At 34.5% G+C, this 16675-nt stretch overlaps 1 protein-coding gene across 9 annotated transcripts in view; it reads right to left on the reverse strand.

The window, feature by feature from the left end:
* acaca (acetyl-CoA carboxylase alpha) overlaps positions 1 to 16675 on the reverse strand; it is a 53419-nt gene that overhangs the window by 22308 nt on the left and 14436 nt on the right. For 4 of the 9 annotated variants that reach the window (XM_059546604.1, XM_059546596.1, XM_059546588.1 and 1 more), the window contains exons 11-28: positions 16435 to 16605; positions 15157 to 15318; positions 13799 to 13962; positions 13443 to 13593; positions 13184 to 13287; positions 12315 to 12542; positions 7885 to 8035; positions 7446 to 7580; positions 7202 to 7348; positions 6518 to 6706; positions 6336 to 6436; positions 6156 to 6244; positions 5276 to 5400; positions 4905 to 5132; positions 3905 to 3994; positions 3151 to 3269; positions 1367 to 1390; positions 750 to 830 (exon numbers count right to left, since the gene is read on the reverse strand). In XM_059546604.1, the coding sequence (XP_059402587.1) occupies positions 750 to 830; positions 1367 to 1390; positions 3151 to 3269; positions 3905 to 3994; positions 4905 to 5132; positions 5276 to 5400; positions 6156 to 6244; positions 6336 to 6436; positions 6518 to 6706; positions 7202 to 7348; positions 7446 to 7580; positions 7885 to 8035; positions 12315 to 12542; positions 13184 to 13287; positions 13443 to 13593; positions 13799 to 13962; positions 15157 to 15318; positions 16435 to 16605 (2459 nt within the window). The remainder of the gene's footprint in view (positions 1 to 749; positions 831 to 1366; positions 1391 to 3150; positions 3270 to 3904; positions 3995 to 4904; positions 5133 to 5275; positions 5401 to 6155; positions 6245 to 6335; positions 6437 to 6517; positions 6707 to 7201; positions 7349 to 7445; positions 7581 to 7884; positions 8036 to 12314; positions 12543 to 13183; positions 13288 to 13442; positions 13594 to 13798; positions 13963 to 15156; positions 15319 to 16434; positions 16606 to 16675) is intronic. The other 5 variants (XM_059546639.1, XM_059546627.1, XM_059546632.1 and 2 more) reach the window with 2 other exon arrangements.

The following is a 16675-nucleotide window of genomic DNA, read 5'->3' on the forward strand; positions in this document are numbered from 1 at the left end:
TTGTCAGGAGGCAATTAAACCAGATGTTAAAGGGAAAAATAAATAAGACTGAAACTTCACTCTATGGGTGAATTCATGCATTCACTTTCATTGAAACTCATGGGAGAGGTACAGGTAAGTTAAGAATATTCCAGGTTAAACATAAACTAGCTGTGACCTGCTGTTTTCCATACCATAATTACCTTAATTAGTGGTCAACCCTCCATTTGTAAAAACAAAAGAAATGGGCGTATCGTGACACATTTACAATGGAAGTCTATTGGGCACGTTGGCAAATCTTAAACGGGTCTGTGAAAAACTTATTTTTTAGTATATTACGTATATTTTTATATATATATATGTGAACAGTTATATATATATATATATATATGTGTGTGTGTGTGTGTGTGTAGTGGTTTATCATTAATGCATTTTTTTCAGACTTTACAAACTGAGGGACAGGAAGTAAAAATTATATCCTGTGGCAACTTTGACATGCCATAAGTTCCGATTTGAAGTTATATTTGACCCAGAATATTCCTTAAAACAACACCCAGAATTATAAGCTTAATCAGCACATCTACCAGAAATGTCAACATTTCTAGAGGTGACAAGTCTCCTGTTCAATGTTAGTATCGACAGCAATCTCCAACCCATTAAGACAAATTCATTATTCACACCCAGATATCACTAAAAAACTCTGTGCATAGATTATTGTTGCTTGATTTAACCCTCTCTGTGATTAAACCCTGTAGTCTGTCCTGCTCTACCTGTCCTCACTCTGGGCAGAGTCACTAGCGTTAGCTGTGATATCTGGAGGTTTGTAGTCCTGTAGTGGGGCAGACAGTTTCCTGGGAGGACAATCACATCACACAAACATACACAGCACATTTAATCGCCACTATTATGCAGTTAATTCAAACCCAGTATGAGGTCGAAACAATTTCACTTCACTTAAAATATAATGGGAATATCTTAATTTGCATGCACACACACACACACACACACACACAATGATATAATTTCAGACAGAACCAAACACATTTGTATTGACAGTGGTGCAATAAGCCATGCAAATTAGTTTGTATTTACAGAGATCAACAGAATAATGCACCAATGAAGAGATGTTTTCATTAAAACACAAACTTACACATATAGTATCTACAATCGTTTAATTCAAAATATTAAGAGACACACAAAAGTGTTGATCATTTGACTTCAAATACAGATTTCATACATTGGATATGTTTGAATAATCAAATAGAATATGTATTACTACTGCATAGTACGCACTATACACTGTACTGTATGTGTTTGACCATGCCGCTCTTCTACTCTATTTCTAAGTCTACATTGTGATTTAGGGAAGAAAGAATGTGTACTATACCTGTTTAGAGTGGGGATGTTCCCTCTGCAATCAAACAACATGGATTATTGATTGGTTAGTGTCAGGCATAAGTGGGTGGAGTCAGTCAGAGATCAGAAGTGTGTGGCACTTTCACATAACTGACAGATCCAATCTAATTTCAGTGCGCTTGATTTATGCGCATACTAACTTGGACCAGCAGACTGCTGCTAATGAGAAGTGGTTCAAAGACAATTGTGTCGCATTTGCACAAAATTTAATTGAATTATACAAGTGTCTCAAATGAGTCTCAAGTGATTACTTGGATGATGTCAGGCATACTTCGATGATTTCAGGGTAAATGTTATCAAAAACCACATTTCACCGCAAAATCAAATGGAAGAAAGAGTAAATGATAATTTGCTTAAGGAAAATGTTGGCTGTTTTAGGAGCTTTTAAACTTAATTAGGAGCTTTTAAACTTAATTATGACAAGGCAAAAAAATATTATGCTTCATTTTTAATGCAAAATTCACTACAGTTCAAATGTTTAGGTTCAGTAAGATTTTAATACTTTTCATTTAGCAAGGACACCTAAACTGATAAAAAGTGATGGTAAAGACTTTTCAAGTTGTTACAAAAAAAAATCTATTTCAAATAAATACTGTTCTTTTGATTTTGTTTTTGATTCATCAATTCTAGCATTCAGCACATTGATAATAAGAAGTTAAAAGTTATTTGCGCACTAAATCAACTTTCAGAAGTATAAAAAAAAATCTTATTGACACCAAATTTCGAATGGTTGTGTATATTGGTACCATATTGATATTACAGATTTTATTTGTTGGTATTATTTGATATTGGTTACAATATACACCAGATGATAATGGATATGTAATATGCATTTATTAAATTCATGTACATTTGACTAATTTTTAATAATTAGTTAAGCTAATTTAATAACACAGCCACTGTAAAAAGTCATACTTTGATCTTAATCATTTTAATTATTTTACATGATTTAATTTTATAAATCTAAACCAAGCCACACACTTCACAAATGACCACCCCTCCATCACATGCAACAGTTCAGCGCTTAAAATACTGCAGTAAATGCAGCTAAAATATCTTCCATTTACTTTAACACGTGCATAAGCCACTCAGTTTACACAAATCACAGGCAAAGCAGCTGGTAGAGCACATGCTAGGAGCTGGGAGTATGGGGAGATCAGTCTCGTAAATCTTTTTTGTAAAATATGACAATGCACTAAAACATAATTGCTCAGCATGCATCATAAGAGGCTAAACGGAATCAGTTCACATGCACGAATCAACAGTGAATAATAATAATAATAAAAATTTAAAAAAAAAAGTGCATGAAGATCAAACTGTTAGACAGTGAGTCAGAACAATCGCTGAGCAAATCCTATAGGGCGCATTCTTTGCATTGTAAAAACGAGTGTCACCTGAAACAAACGGATGTGGCCAGCACAGACGAGAGACACCTTAAAGAAGAACTGTTTTTGACCCTGTGATTCAGACCCTGTGTCAATAAATAATGCTTTTCTACTCCTATCTCATACAAACCTTCTGATCAAAGCACACAAATAAATCAGTGGCTTAGATTGTGCACAGGTAGAGCATTTTAAAGATGTGAGGGGAAGTGGACTGTGGTACAGTGGAGGAGACTTTATGTCACAACCAACCATTATCATGTATTCAATCACACATTTGCCCTAGGCAGCCCTTTCTTTTATAATGTTTTGACAAGCTCCTCCACAGTCCCGGTGAGGGGTGGGAGAGATCGGGGAAGCAGGGTTGCGGTACCTGTTGGGGTGAGATGTGGGCAGCATGAACTGGAACTCCACGATGCAGGTGTTGTCCTTCAGCTGACGGTGCTGGACGCTGTTGAGTTCATAAGCGATGTAAGCTCTACGAACATACACCTGAGTAAAGAGAGAGAGAGAGAGGCATGTTCTGCATCATATAAAGATACAAATCAATACTTAATTATTTGGATCAACAGCATGCAACACAGCTTCACATCCAGGCCCTTGTCACTTCTAGGCTGGACTATTGCGATGCTCTTCTAGCTGGACTTCCACCATGTGCAATCAGACCTCTGCAGCACGTCTTGTTTACAATGTGCCTGCCTACAGAACAACCGCATGCTTGCTGAGCTCGGTAAATGAGGGGCGCCTCATGGTCCATCGCAGAGAGGAACAAAATCACTTTCAAGGACGTTTCCTTTCACTGTTCCTTGCTGGTGGAATGATCTACCAATCTCCATCCGGACAGCCGAATCCCTCACAATCTTCAAAAAACAACTGAAAACTCGTCTCTTCCGTGAGGATCTAACTGCCTCCTCATTAATAAAATAAAAAGTCTTTACTTTTTCTATACTCTTATTATCCTTTCTGTCCTAGCTTTTCCTATTTAGAACGAGGACTAAAACCTTGTATAAGGGCAATGCTCGTGTTTATTGCCATTGTATGATAAATCGCTTGCTGCATTCCTCAGCTGTAAGTCTCTTCGGATAAAAGCGTCTGCCAAATGAATAAATGTAAAATGACAGTCTTACCTCTAGAGCAGCCATCCGTACCACTTGATTACTGTGGTAAAAGAAATTTGGCAGCACGTCAAAGATGGATGTCTCTGACAGGATCAGTTTCTAGAAAAAATCAAAAAAAAGGTATCAATAATTTGACGATACACAACATTTTTAAATGTAGAGTGTAGATTTCTGTTCCAGTAGCGAAATAGAATACAGTTCGGAATAACATTTAGAATTTTTGTATGTCTCTTATGCACTTTATCGATTAAGGCTGCATTTATTTATCAGAATTACAACAGAAGCAATATTATGAAATACTATTACAATTTCCTATTTTAATATATTTTAAAATGCAATTTATTCCTGTGATCGAAGCTGAATTTTACTCCAGTCTCCAGCGTCACATGATCCTTCAGAAATCTGTCTAATATGCTGATTTGGTGCATTTTATTTTTAGTAGTAACGTCTTTTATTATTATCAGTGCTTAAACCATTGAGCTGATTAATTAGTTTTCGTGTAAACATTGATATTTCTTCTCTCTTACACAGAATTTCTTTTTTTAGGATGGATAGAATGTCCAAATGAACTGCATTTATTTGATAGAGTAACTAGTTAAATGAATCTGAAAAATAAACTGAAGATATTAATTAATGAAATATATCAATTTATCCTATTTTTATTATTCACCTTACAGTTAGAAAACTGTTAAAGTACTTACATGACTTGTTCAATTTATATAATTATAATATTGCAATACAAAATAATTTGGTAAAGTGTGTTTTGACATCTGAACTTAATTTATAAAAGTGCGTCTGGGGAAAAATATTGTTCTGCATTTAAGGGAATACATAATTAGCTTAAGTTTATTAAAATGATTCGAACTGCAATTTAGAAAATTCAACTGCCTGTCATTGCCATTCTAATTCCTTTTCAACATTTCTGTTAAAGTAGCCAATTCAATTAAAAAAAGGGGAGTCATTTTTTCAGTTGTAGATGGCACTGTAGATCTGTCACCAGATATCCTACCTGCAGGTTTTCAATGCAGAACTGATGTCCGTACATGTCGATGGCAGACAGGAAGATGGATTCCACTTGATTGTGCCGTAGCTCGTACGACGGAAGGTGAGAGGCGATGAGAACCTGCCGTGCCCGCAGTGCCACCTTGGCGTTAGTGGTCTTGCTGAGCTGTGTGAGTTCTGTGAGTATTGCCATGAGCTCATCTGTCAGAGTGGGATCTCGTCCACACAGCTGATCCTACAGAGAACAAACGTTTTAATCATATGACTAAATATACATATGCTTTAATGAAATCTCGACTGTTCTATCTTCTAGAAACAACAACAACCAACATCCACATTTCCTGAAGTCTCTCTGTTATTTTGTGACCGTGTACTCACAATCAACATGGTGACCAGACAGTTCTTCTTTGTGACTTGTGCATGAGAGAATATGTAGTTGAGCACACTGGACATGTCCCCTTTGTTTTCCTCTCGTAGTGCAAATACACACTTGTCATAGTGACCTGATAATAATACACAAACATAAACATGAATTAATAAAACCTAAATACACCTATACACAAAAATAAAAACTGTTAATACAATGGAAAAAAATAGAAAACACAAACATTCATTAAAAAGATCTAAATAAAAATAAATGTATAAATCATTAAACAAATAAATCATTAAATAAAAATTAACATTATTTTACTGCTTTGTCATTTTCCTTTTTTCTATATATTTCTATTTTTTTAAATATATTTCTATATTGCTTTAGTTTTATTATTTCAAAAAAACTTATTTCAGTTGTAAAAGCAACATTTCCCCTTTTTCATTTAAGATTTATAAGTCTAACTTTTTATTTGTATTTTATTTCAGCTTTATTTCAATAAACAAAACTGATTTTGAATAGCTTTTAAGCTTCGATTAACATAACTGATCAACAAAAATGACCAGAAAAATAATTTTTAAAAGTAGTTACATTTTAGTGAGAAAGGAAAGGTTTGTTTCTTCCCGAGTTCATATCTTCATTTTAATTTTCTAAGATTTTCTATTCAAATGTTATTTAGTTAATTTTCAATATTCACATGTGGGATCTTTTGTTTCTATTTTCTATTTCTATGTATTAAATATTTGAATATTTTAATTTATATTATTTAATACGGCAGCAATGAATCGGTGTTACACTGCCATCCAGTGGTCACATGGTAAAAGATGGCAACTTTTTAAGTTTCCAGCAATATGTCATCAGTTATGGCCATATAAGAAGCAGTCTTACCATGTTGAAACTGAACTTCTACTCTTAAATACTGCCTGAGGAGATCCATCACCACTGCCTTCATATGTCCTCTGATGCCACTGCGGTACCTGGGCACACAACACACACCAGAGCCAGTTAACCTGTGTGTCTTTGATTGTGTGCATCTAAATGTGTAGATCGTTTCAATTATTCACGAACTTCTGAACCAGCTGTACAATGCTCTGTGTGTTCATGAAGAAGACTTCTCTCTCTGACTTCCTGTTCAGCGTGGCAGCATGACTGTCCAGTATATTGGCAATCTGCCAGGAAAATTAGACAGCATTTACACACAATGGTCACAGTCTCGTAGCTTCAGAAACTCAAAGGACCCTAAGTAGCACCTGCTGGCTGGGAAACTGGCAGAGGACAGAGGTGATGTTGCTGGCGTACTGAGCCATTTCTTTCTTGATCGACTTCTCTACAGCAGGAGGGATCCGGCCTGAAACGCTCGTCATGATTTCCTGAAGCTCCAGCAGGGGCAGAGAGGGGTCCCTGAGAGTCTTCATCAGACGCTCCACCCATTCTTTCAGCTAAAACACACACATCCGAATCTTCATTTGCTATCTAACAAAATTGACTTTTTTAACTGCAGAAAATTATAATAAATTACATATTCCTTTGCCAACCAATTAAGTAAGTTGGTAGTATAATTATTATCATTATGAAGCAATTTTTCAGATTATTTGATGAATTCTACTTTTTTTACCATCAATATCACCAGGCTCTGTGCATTTATTATTGTATCTTTTGCAATTAATGAAAATTTGGCCCAAAAAACTATGAGTCCTTTTAAAGCCCTACAGTAGTTCTCAACCAAGAGCAGGGGCCCACTAGGGGGCCTCAGCAAACTTCCAATCAAAATAACCTAATCATTTAGGTTCATGCAAATTAATTTGCTTATAAAATGTATAAAAGCTAGGATTGTTAAGATGTTTGAGTATGGTCATGGACAATAGGGGCCAAAAGTTTGTGAACCACTGGTATGAAGTCCTACAGTATAATGTGGATGAAGTGCGTTTTCTCACCTTGGCACTGAAGAAGGGCTCTGGCAGACAGTAGCCGTTCATAATGTGCACTAGGTGATCCAGAGTGCTGTGGAAGACTCTGTGAAGCTTCTCTCCCCTGAGAGCCACGGACTGAACACTGGGTAACATTCCAGTAAACAGCTCGGCCTGAAACAGACACACTCACTGAAAACACTAAACCACTTAAATCTTCTTTAACTTCTGAACACGTAGTACATTCACCAGATGTAACGCATGCATGTACCTGCTGTACTCTGCTGGGGTCATCCAGCTGCAGTTTGCCGATCACACAGCCCGGCTCAAGCACTGCACCTGCTCTCTTCACATAGTGAATACAACCAGACTCAGAGGCGGTCAGGGTCATCACCATCTTCATCACCTAAAAGACACATACATAAGGTTTAGAATGCTACGAACAAACAAGTATCTTTATAAGACCCATGCACAGTCAAACTACGATCACAATCCACTTTTTTATTTATACAGGAAGTGCTTGAATAATTGATATGAAAGAGGAACTACCTCACAAATCACTTTTTGTATTTTTAACATTACTGATGTGGCAATATACAGTAACATTCTTTGTAGCAACCTGGGTACATTTATGTCCCAATAAAAATACAAATCTGTGCACCCTGAATTCTGGAAATTAGGTAAAGCTGATTGATAACTCTCAAACACACCTCTATTTCTGCATAACAATGGCCAGCAAACACGTGTCCACCGTCCTCCACAGTATACTGGATGAGTTTCCCAGCTGACGGCGAGCGCAGGAGTGAAGGATCATTCTCTTTTTCAAACACACACGTCTTGTTACCAATAATGATGCGATACCTAAAGAATAAAGTGAAATGCATACTCAAACGATTTCCTACAAGCAACTATTTCTGTCATAAACTTTTTACCATCTCTTAAATCAATCAGTAATAAAATATGAAATAGAAATAATTATGGAAAAAGTTGTATTTGTATTTCTTATATAAAAAAATAATAATATATGTTAATTCTGCAAGTTGTATAACACATTAAAAATAATTACCCCCAGAGGGCGCTCTACGCTGCAGTAGATGGTAATGTTTTCTCTTGGTTCTTGGTTCCAAATAAATGCTACTTATAGTCCAGTGCGACTTATATAAGTTTTTTTCCTCGTCATAACATATTTTTGGACTGATGCGACTTATACTCAGGTGCGACTTATAGTCCGAAAAATACGGTGTGTGTATATATATATATATATATATATATATATATATATATATATATATATATTATAAATTAGATTTTTTGATGATATATATATATATATATATATATATATATATATATATATATATATATATATATATATATATATAATCATCAAAAAATCTAATTTATAATATATATATATATATATATATATATATAAATAATCATCAAAAAAATCTAATTTATAATATATATATATATATATATATATATATATATATATATATATATATATATATATATATATATATATATTATAAATTAGATTTTTTGATGATTATATATATATATATATATATATATATATATATATATATATATATATATATATAAAAATATATATATATATATATATATATATATATATATATATTAGAGATGTTCCGATACCCTTTTTCTCTTCCCGATACCGATTCCGATACCTGGGCTCAGGGTATCGGCCGATACCGAGTACTGATCCGATACCTGGGTGTGTATCTGTATATACAGCTGTATATACTACTAGCCCTGTGTAAATTTCTAGAATTATTTTATGGTGTGCTTCAGACTTATCCCTTGATAAAACATGAACAAATACATGGTTAACTACTGTATTTATTACAGTATTTTTATTATCTGACATGAATTTGACAGTAATATTATTTAATTTCTTAAGCGAAAAAGAACTTCAAATGCAGCCAAAAATCTAACACCGCAAACTAAAAAAGGTATTTTAGTATTTTAGTTTTACAATATTAGTGTATAAAAAACTGCAACAAATAAGTCTAGGAATATAAAAAATTCTATATTAATCAGATAATCTCTTTACAACAAAACAAGTAAAAAACAAGCAACCGTCTAGGCATAATTATTATTATTAATAGAGACGTATTATTACTACATAGAGACGTAGCTAAATCTACTGTAGGCTACAACAGTAGCTTAATATATTGTCAATTTACTCGCCATGAAGATCTTTGAGTGTCTGTGTTTATGATATGACAGTTTTCTCAAATGAAACGTTAAATGAAGTGACGGTTTATGCGTTCATGTCCTCATATAGTGACACACGGCAGAGGCCACAAAACAGCGAGCTCCCGTGCATCTGCGCATGTCTCCCACAGAGATGTAGACTTTGCAGGAGTAATATTTAAATAGTATTTTGCAGTTTAATATTCACAGACACTAGTATATATATTCGGCTACAGTCTGGAGCCCTGCGCTTAGACTAACACGGAAGCGACTGAACGCAGCTGCGGGTAACGAATATACTCAAACTTACTACCGGTTCTACAGAGACGCTGGTATCATCACATTTTAAAATTTTCAGCACCGTCTTGGTAGTGAAGTGCCAGTACTTGTGGCATCCCTAGTCGCCGTTTTACTGTCTGGTTGGTCCAGTCTGAAATACTGCTAAACAGCGGACATACTGCTAACCACTGATCTGTAATATAGAAGCGGCTTCACTGTCTGTTGGCAGTTTAGAACGCGATGAGCGATCCAGTCATATATAGATCAGTGCTGCTAACGCGTTTTCATTTCTTCTTCGCTGCTCTAAACAGGGGTTGCTTGTGGCATTACAGCACATCGTCCTGTGTTTGCAATGCATTCTGAGCAGCGAAGAAGAACGGTGCAGCGGTAAGGCAAAGCTAGCGTTCATAACTAGGTCTTGAAAATGGTATCGGATCGGTATATGGGTTCATGTACTCGCCGATGCCGATGCCAGAATTTGTTGTGGTATCGGAGATATTTCCGATATTAGTATCGGAATCGGAACAACTCTAATATATATATATATATATATATATATAAAAATAATATTATATATATATATATATATATATATATATATATATATATATATATATATATATATATATATATATAATCATCAAAAGATCTAATTAAATATAATATGAATTAATAAATATATATATATATATATATATATATATATATATATATATATATATGTAATCATCAAAAAATCTAATTTATAATATATATATATATATTAGTGCTGTCAATCGATTAAAAACTTTAACTAGATTAATCACACATTTTTTCTGTGATTAATCGCAATTAATCGCAATGACAAAAGAAATGTTTTTGTACGTTTTTAATATATTTTTTAATGTAATAATTTCACAGTTAATCAAATTAATGTAGAAACAACATAAAGACAGTATATTTTAAATACTTGTTTAAATGGCATCTTTTTATGAATGAAGGCCAGTATAACTGATATTAATACAGCTACTGATTTTTTTTTATTTTTTTACATTTATTATTAGGCTTCAAAAATATAACAGTTTTTAATTTAAGTAAACTTAAAACAATGCTAACATAAACCCATAATAAATGTCATGTTTACTCCTGCCCTTCCTGTCTTAACAGTTAGGAAATATACAGAAATTTAATAAAGTTATCAAAGTTATATGCAGTCTGCACTGCATAAACTATAAATTAAATAGTTAATCCTTATTAAAGCTACACATTTAGTCAAGAGAAGCGAGTCATTTTCTCTGTTCCCTTTGTTCTTTAACTTTACTGACAGGAAGCTTTATTGGCTGCTGTCCCTTTAAGAGCAGACAGACACGCGGATCTCACCGTTTATATACTGTCTATGGATCTCGCCTCATTCTCTCACAACTCTTTTTGTTTATTTTAGACTTTATATAAATCATTTAAGATTGCTCTTATGAGGATAATCGACAAAACTGGCACTTTGGGATGTTTATTGTTAGTTCAAGCGCTTAAGAGAACTGGATTCTGGCGCCCTGTCTATGCATTGTGTGTGTGTGTGTGTGTGTACGTGTGTATGTGTCACATAAGGGCATTCACAGACAGCGCATTCTCTTTTGTCTTGCCACGCTTGAAATGTTTAAAAGCATTTAAATGAATAAGAGCGTGATCATATAATGTAAAGCTAGCCAACGGATGGCAGAAAATACGGATGCAGCGTTAATTGCGTTAAATATTTTGACACGTTAAACCAGACAAAAATTAATCGCATGCGTTAACGCGTTAACGTTGACAGCACTAATATATATATATATATATATATATACACACACACCGTATTTTTCGGACTATAAGTCGCACTGGACTATAAGTCGCATTTATTTGGAACCAGGAACCAAGAGAAAACATTACCATCTACTGCAGCATAGAGCGCCCTCTGGTGGCTGTAGACGGTCATGTTTTCTCTTGGTTCATTTCTCCTGGTTCATGTCAAATTAATTTTGATAAATAAGTCGCACCTGACTATAAGTCGCAGGACCAGCCAAACTATGAAAAAAAGTGTGACTTATAGTCCGGAAAATACGGTGTGTGTATATATATATATATATATATATATATAATTGATGTAATTTTACTTTATACACCCCCCCACACACACACACAAACACACATATATATATATACACACACACACACACACAGTATATAAATTCAATTAAATTAAATTAACTGAAGAAGCATCAGTATCTGGCATCAGTGATACTGCATTGATAGTATTTAGTAAAAAGATGCCATTATATAAATATTTAAAATACTGTCTTTATGCGGTTTCCACATTAATTTGGAGATTCAGTGTGAAAATATTTATGATTACAAATTTTAATGTTAGGTTTAATTACAGAAATTGATGCAATGAATTAGTTCTTTTTTTAATCAATCAACAACATTAATATATGCTGTATAAATAACTGATGCATTGATTTATTGAAAGCATTATAGATGTCATTTTTAGTTCACATAAGTATCCAACATTTTAAAGCAGCTCTAGACTTTAAATGATGAATCTATACTTTGAGCACCATGAAGACTCAATCTCACATGAAGAGCGTTTAACATCCTGTATTTCCACTCAGAATCCTACCTGTCCACCTCCTCCTTCATATAGGTGGTGTAGCTGCTGCCATCATACGAGAGCAGCAGACCCCCATCGCTCAGCCGATGAACATCCACCTCTGCCAAAGAGTCATTCATGATGACCACATAAGAGTTAGGAGACTGCCTGGTCACCTTCAGAACATATTTGGTCCCCTCATAGATCAGCTCAACATCCGCTGTGTTCAACAGGGTGTGTGCAGGTAAAACCTGCCCTCTAAAGACGCACACGACAAAAGAGCAAAAAGGTTGAGAACTTCCCATCTCTGCAATAACATCTACATGTATACTCATTAGGGCTGATTACTCAATTTTCATCTATAGACATTGATACTTAAACTCCAAAATCATTCTTTTCAAAACCAATCTATGCTATTCTGCTGATGCATGAACAAAACTTCACCATATCCTGTTAGTCGGCTACAAAAAAAAAACAAATCTGTCATGAAAACTAGTTGTGACAGGCACTGATGTGAAACATGAATACACAATTAAAAAGTTGATATAAAACTGCCTTATGTGTAATTTAAATGTTGAATATTATATCTAAAAAATATTGAATCTGCAGTTTAATTGTTGCAGTAATGTACCAACTGATAGGGCTCCCTGCATTGTTTACAGTGTTAGGTGAGAGATCGTTTTCCTCAAGACGTGTACAGTACTTTACCTGATATATGTCCAAAATAAATCATTTTGATTAAAATCAAATCAAAATCAGAACTGAATAAAAAGCTTGCCAATCAGAATCATGAAATTACCCAGCCCTAATACTCACACATTTGGACTATATACAAACAATAAATCAAAAGTATAATAATTAAGTGTGCTCTCAAGATGCGACGTAAAATGGTTTGTTACCTCTCCAGTGAGTGCAGGAAGTTGGACACACTGTTCCTGAGGTTGACATCAGCCACATGCAGAGCTCCACTCACTACTCCCAGCATAGTGTCAGGACGCTCGGCCTACACACACACACACACACACACACACCCACACACACACACACACACGATTACAATGATGTGAGGAAATGTACCGCTGTCACAGGAGATTATAAGACTGAAAAGGGCTGGAAGCAGGAGTTGTGATGTAAAATGAAGACGGTTGTTCCATGCACCTGCATCTTCTCAGAGATGAGTCTGTCCAGCCAACCCGTGTCGATGCTGTTGTGCTGGAAACTTTCTGTTTCAAGCAGCTTTATGAGATACTCCACCGTAGTCCTGAAGTCTCCTCTGATAGACAGCTCTTTGAGGGCCACCACCATGTTTCTAAGATGAATGCATCCATACAGCAAAATAAATAATATTTATCTTATCTTTTGCTTAGAGATTCAATGCAGTCAACTGCAAGTAAACCATTTGTAGACATTGTATATTTAACAGATGTTTCCTTTTGAAAAAAAAAACGCATAGTGATGTAAGGTGACTGGGTAACGGCTGCTGTGCTCTACTCTTCTGTAAATCATATACTCACGAGATGGCCTCCTCGCGGTTCTCTCCCCAGGAGAAGCAATGACCAAACTGAGAGTCTGCAAACTCGTGCAGACCTCCAGCAGCTGCCACGCTGAAGTAGCCCCACACATTCTTGTTACTGCGGAAGTTTAATTCCTGGACAGTTCCTGAGCTGGGTTTGAACCCCTGGCACACCAAAAATACCCAACACAGACAATACATCAGCAAAAGTTGTTTACATGCTTTACTTTATACTATTTTATAATATTTACACAACTATTCAAAAATTTTGGGTCAGCAAATTTGCAAATGTTTTTGAAAGACGTCTGTTCACCAAGTCTGTATTTATTTGAAAAAAAAAATAATAATAATTTTGTAAAACTGTAATTTTGCGAAATATTTAAATATATATTATTAATAATAAATATCAATTAGGGCTGCACAATTAATCACATTTCTAATCGCGATAACAATTATGGATGCCACAATTACGTAATCGTTCAAAATGGCAATTAATCGTTCAGAGTCCACTCATGTGATTCTGTGTGCTTAAGATTAGTTTTTTCTTTTCATTTTCGTTTATATTTTTACTTTTTTATAATTTAAAGAAGAAACTTTTTATAGCAATTTATAGTTCACATTTGAGGCTTAATACTATAGAAAAGCACTAAAAGTTTTTCAGTTAGTGTTTTCAGCTTGTTTATTTTCATATAAAAATACGGCATGCATTTTCATCAAACAATGGTATAAACATCATTAAATGTAAATTGTGATCTATCTATCTATCTATCTATCTATCTATCTATCTATCTATCTATCTATCTATCTATCTATCTATCTATCTATCTATCTATCTATCTATCTATCTATCTATTTTTTAATACATTTTTGAATGCAAGTTATTCCTGTGCTGCCAAAGCCATATTTTTAGTAACTTATATCAATCAATCTGTGCTACTTATTAATATTTTTTAGGAAACCATGGAACATTTCTTAGGATTCTTTATTGAATAGAAAGTTCTAAAGAACAGTACTTAGGTCTTAGTTGTATTAATACAGTGTCTTACAGTAAAAGTCTTTTGTAACATTGTAAACATTCTTATTTTCACTTTTGAACAATTTAATGCGATCTTACTAAATAAAAGTATTAATTCCTTTAAAAAAAAAAAAAAAAAAAAAAACCTTTTCAATTTTAGTTTATATTATATTACATTATGTTATATTAAAAATGTTCAAAGTTTTTTCCAGCTGCTGCAAATTTAATTAAACAAGCCATTTCTTGTTTTTAAGACTTCAAAGACACTTCCTTTGCATGTGAAATCAACATCAGAGTTTATTAAATTTGTACATTTTGATACTTTAAATATCAGAATCACACACCTCATCTGGGTTCTCGCTAGTAATTCGAGCTGCAATGACATGCCCTCGTGGAGAGGGGGTGGTGGAGAGTCCATTAAAGTCAATAGGGGTGTCTCCCCATGGCTGCATCCCGTACATCACCCTGATGTCTTTAATGCGGTGAAGTGGGATGCCCATAGAGATCTAAATGATAGAACAAAAGTGTCACATAATGACCAAAAAAGAAAAAAGAAAGCATTATCAGTTTTCATGGTAAAAATCTGCATACATTTTAATATAGGTCTCTATGATATTTTGGCATTTAAATATGAATAAAATGTGTTGAAGAAGAGACATGAGTTCATATTTCTTCAATCATTAAATATCCACTTTTCCCTCTTATTTCTACACTCCCTTGGTTATGCAATTGATGAATACCTCCTCACTGTGTTTCTCTTTCTGTTTCCCTTTGTCGGTCTCTCTTTTTCTCTCACCATCAATTCCCCTCATTCATGTGCAGCAATCTTTGTGTGTTACATAAGTGCATCAACCCCCCTCTCTCACCCCCACTGAACCCACAGCACAATGGCCTAAGCCAAGTGACCTACATAGCAAAGACAGTGGTCACATGACAAGAGTCTGCCTCAGAGACTGTGGTGTATTGTTCACTAGATACTGCCAGTCTAGCGATATAGTAAAGCAATATTTTAGGAAAATGCAACCTTTTGCTCTATTGGCAGCATCTGTGGCTTGCTGATGATGACCACTAAAAAAATGCAAAAGTAGATACAAAAGAAAAATATGGTGACTGTAGCATAAGATTTTAAATTTTGAAATTAAGGAAAAGCAGAGGATTTTCATTATTGTAAAGTCATCTTTTCTTTATTTTTAGAAACCAAGTGATGAGGGAATAATATAAAATAATAAACCAATAATTAACTAAATGAATGAAACTGCAAAAGTAAAACCAGGAAGGAAGGAAGAAAGAAAGGAAGGAGGGAAGGAAAGAGGGAAAGAATGAAGGAAGGAATGCAGGGAGGGAGGGAGGGAGGGAGGGAAGGAATGTTTTGTTTTGTGTATTGTTTTGTTTTTTGTTTTTATTTTGTGTATTGTTTTGTTTTGTGTATTGTTTTATTTTGTGTATTGTTTTGTTTTTTTGTTTTTATTTTGTGTATTGTTTTGTTTTGTTTTGTTTTGTGTATTGTTTTGTTTTTTTGTTTATATTTTTGTGTATCGTTTTATTTTGTGTATTGTTTTGTTTTGTTTTTTTGGTTTGCCTGGCCTTGAATAGTCCTTTAAAATGCAAATTCTCATACACACCTGCAGTTGGGCCGTAGGCAGATTAACATCAGCCACCATCTCAGTACAAGGATGTTCCACTTGAAGACGAGGGTTGAGCTCTAGGAAGTAAAAGCTGCCGTCTTGACTGTAGAGATACTCCACCGTACCTGCGCTCACATAGCCCACCATCTTCGCCAACCTCACTGCACACTGAAACAGACAGATGCACAATTAACTTTTTCTTTTTAAGTAACCCAGAGTTTCATGATGGCATATTCTT

The sequence above is a fragment of the Carassius carassius genome, chromosome 4 (genome assembly GCF_963082965.1).
Source record: "Carassius carassius chromosome 4, fCarCar2.1, whole genome shotgun sequence".
In the NCBI taxonomy this organism is placed as follows: Eukaryota; Metazoa; Chordata; class Actinopteri; order Cypriniformes; family Cyprinidae; genus Carassius; species Carassius carassius.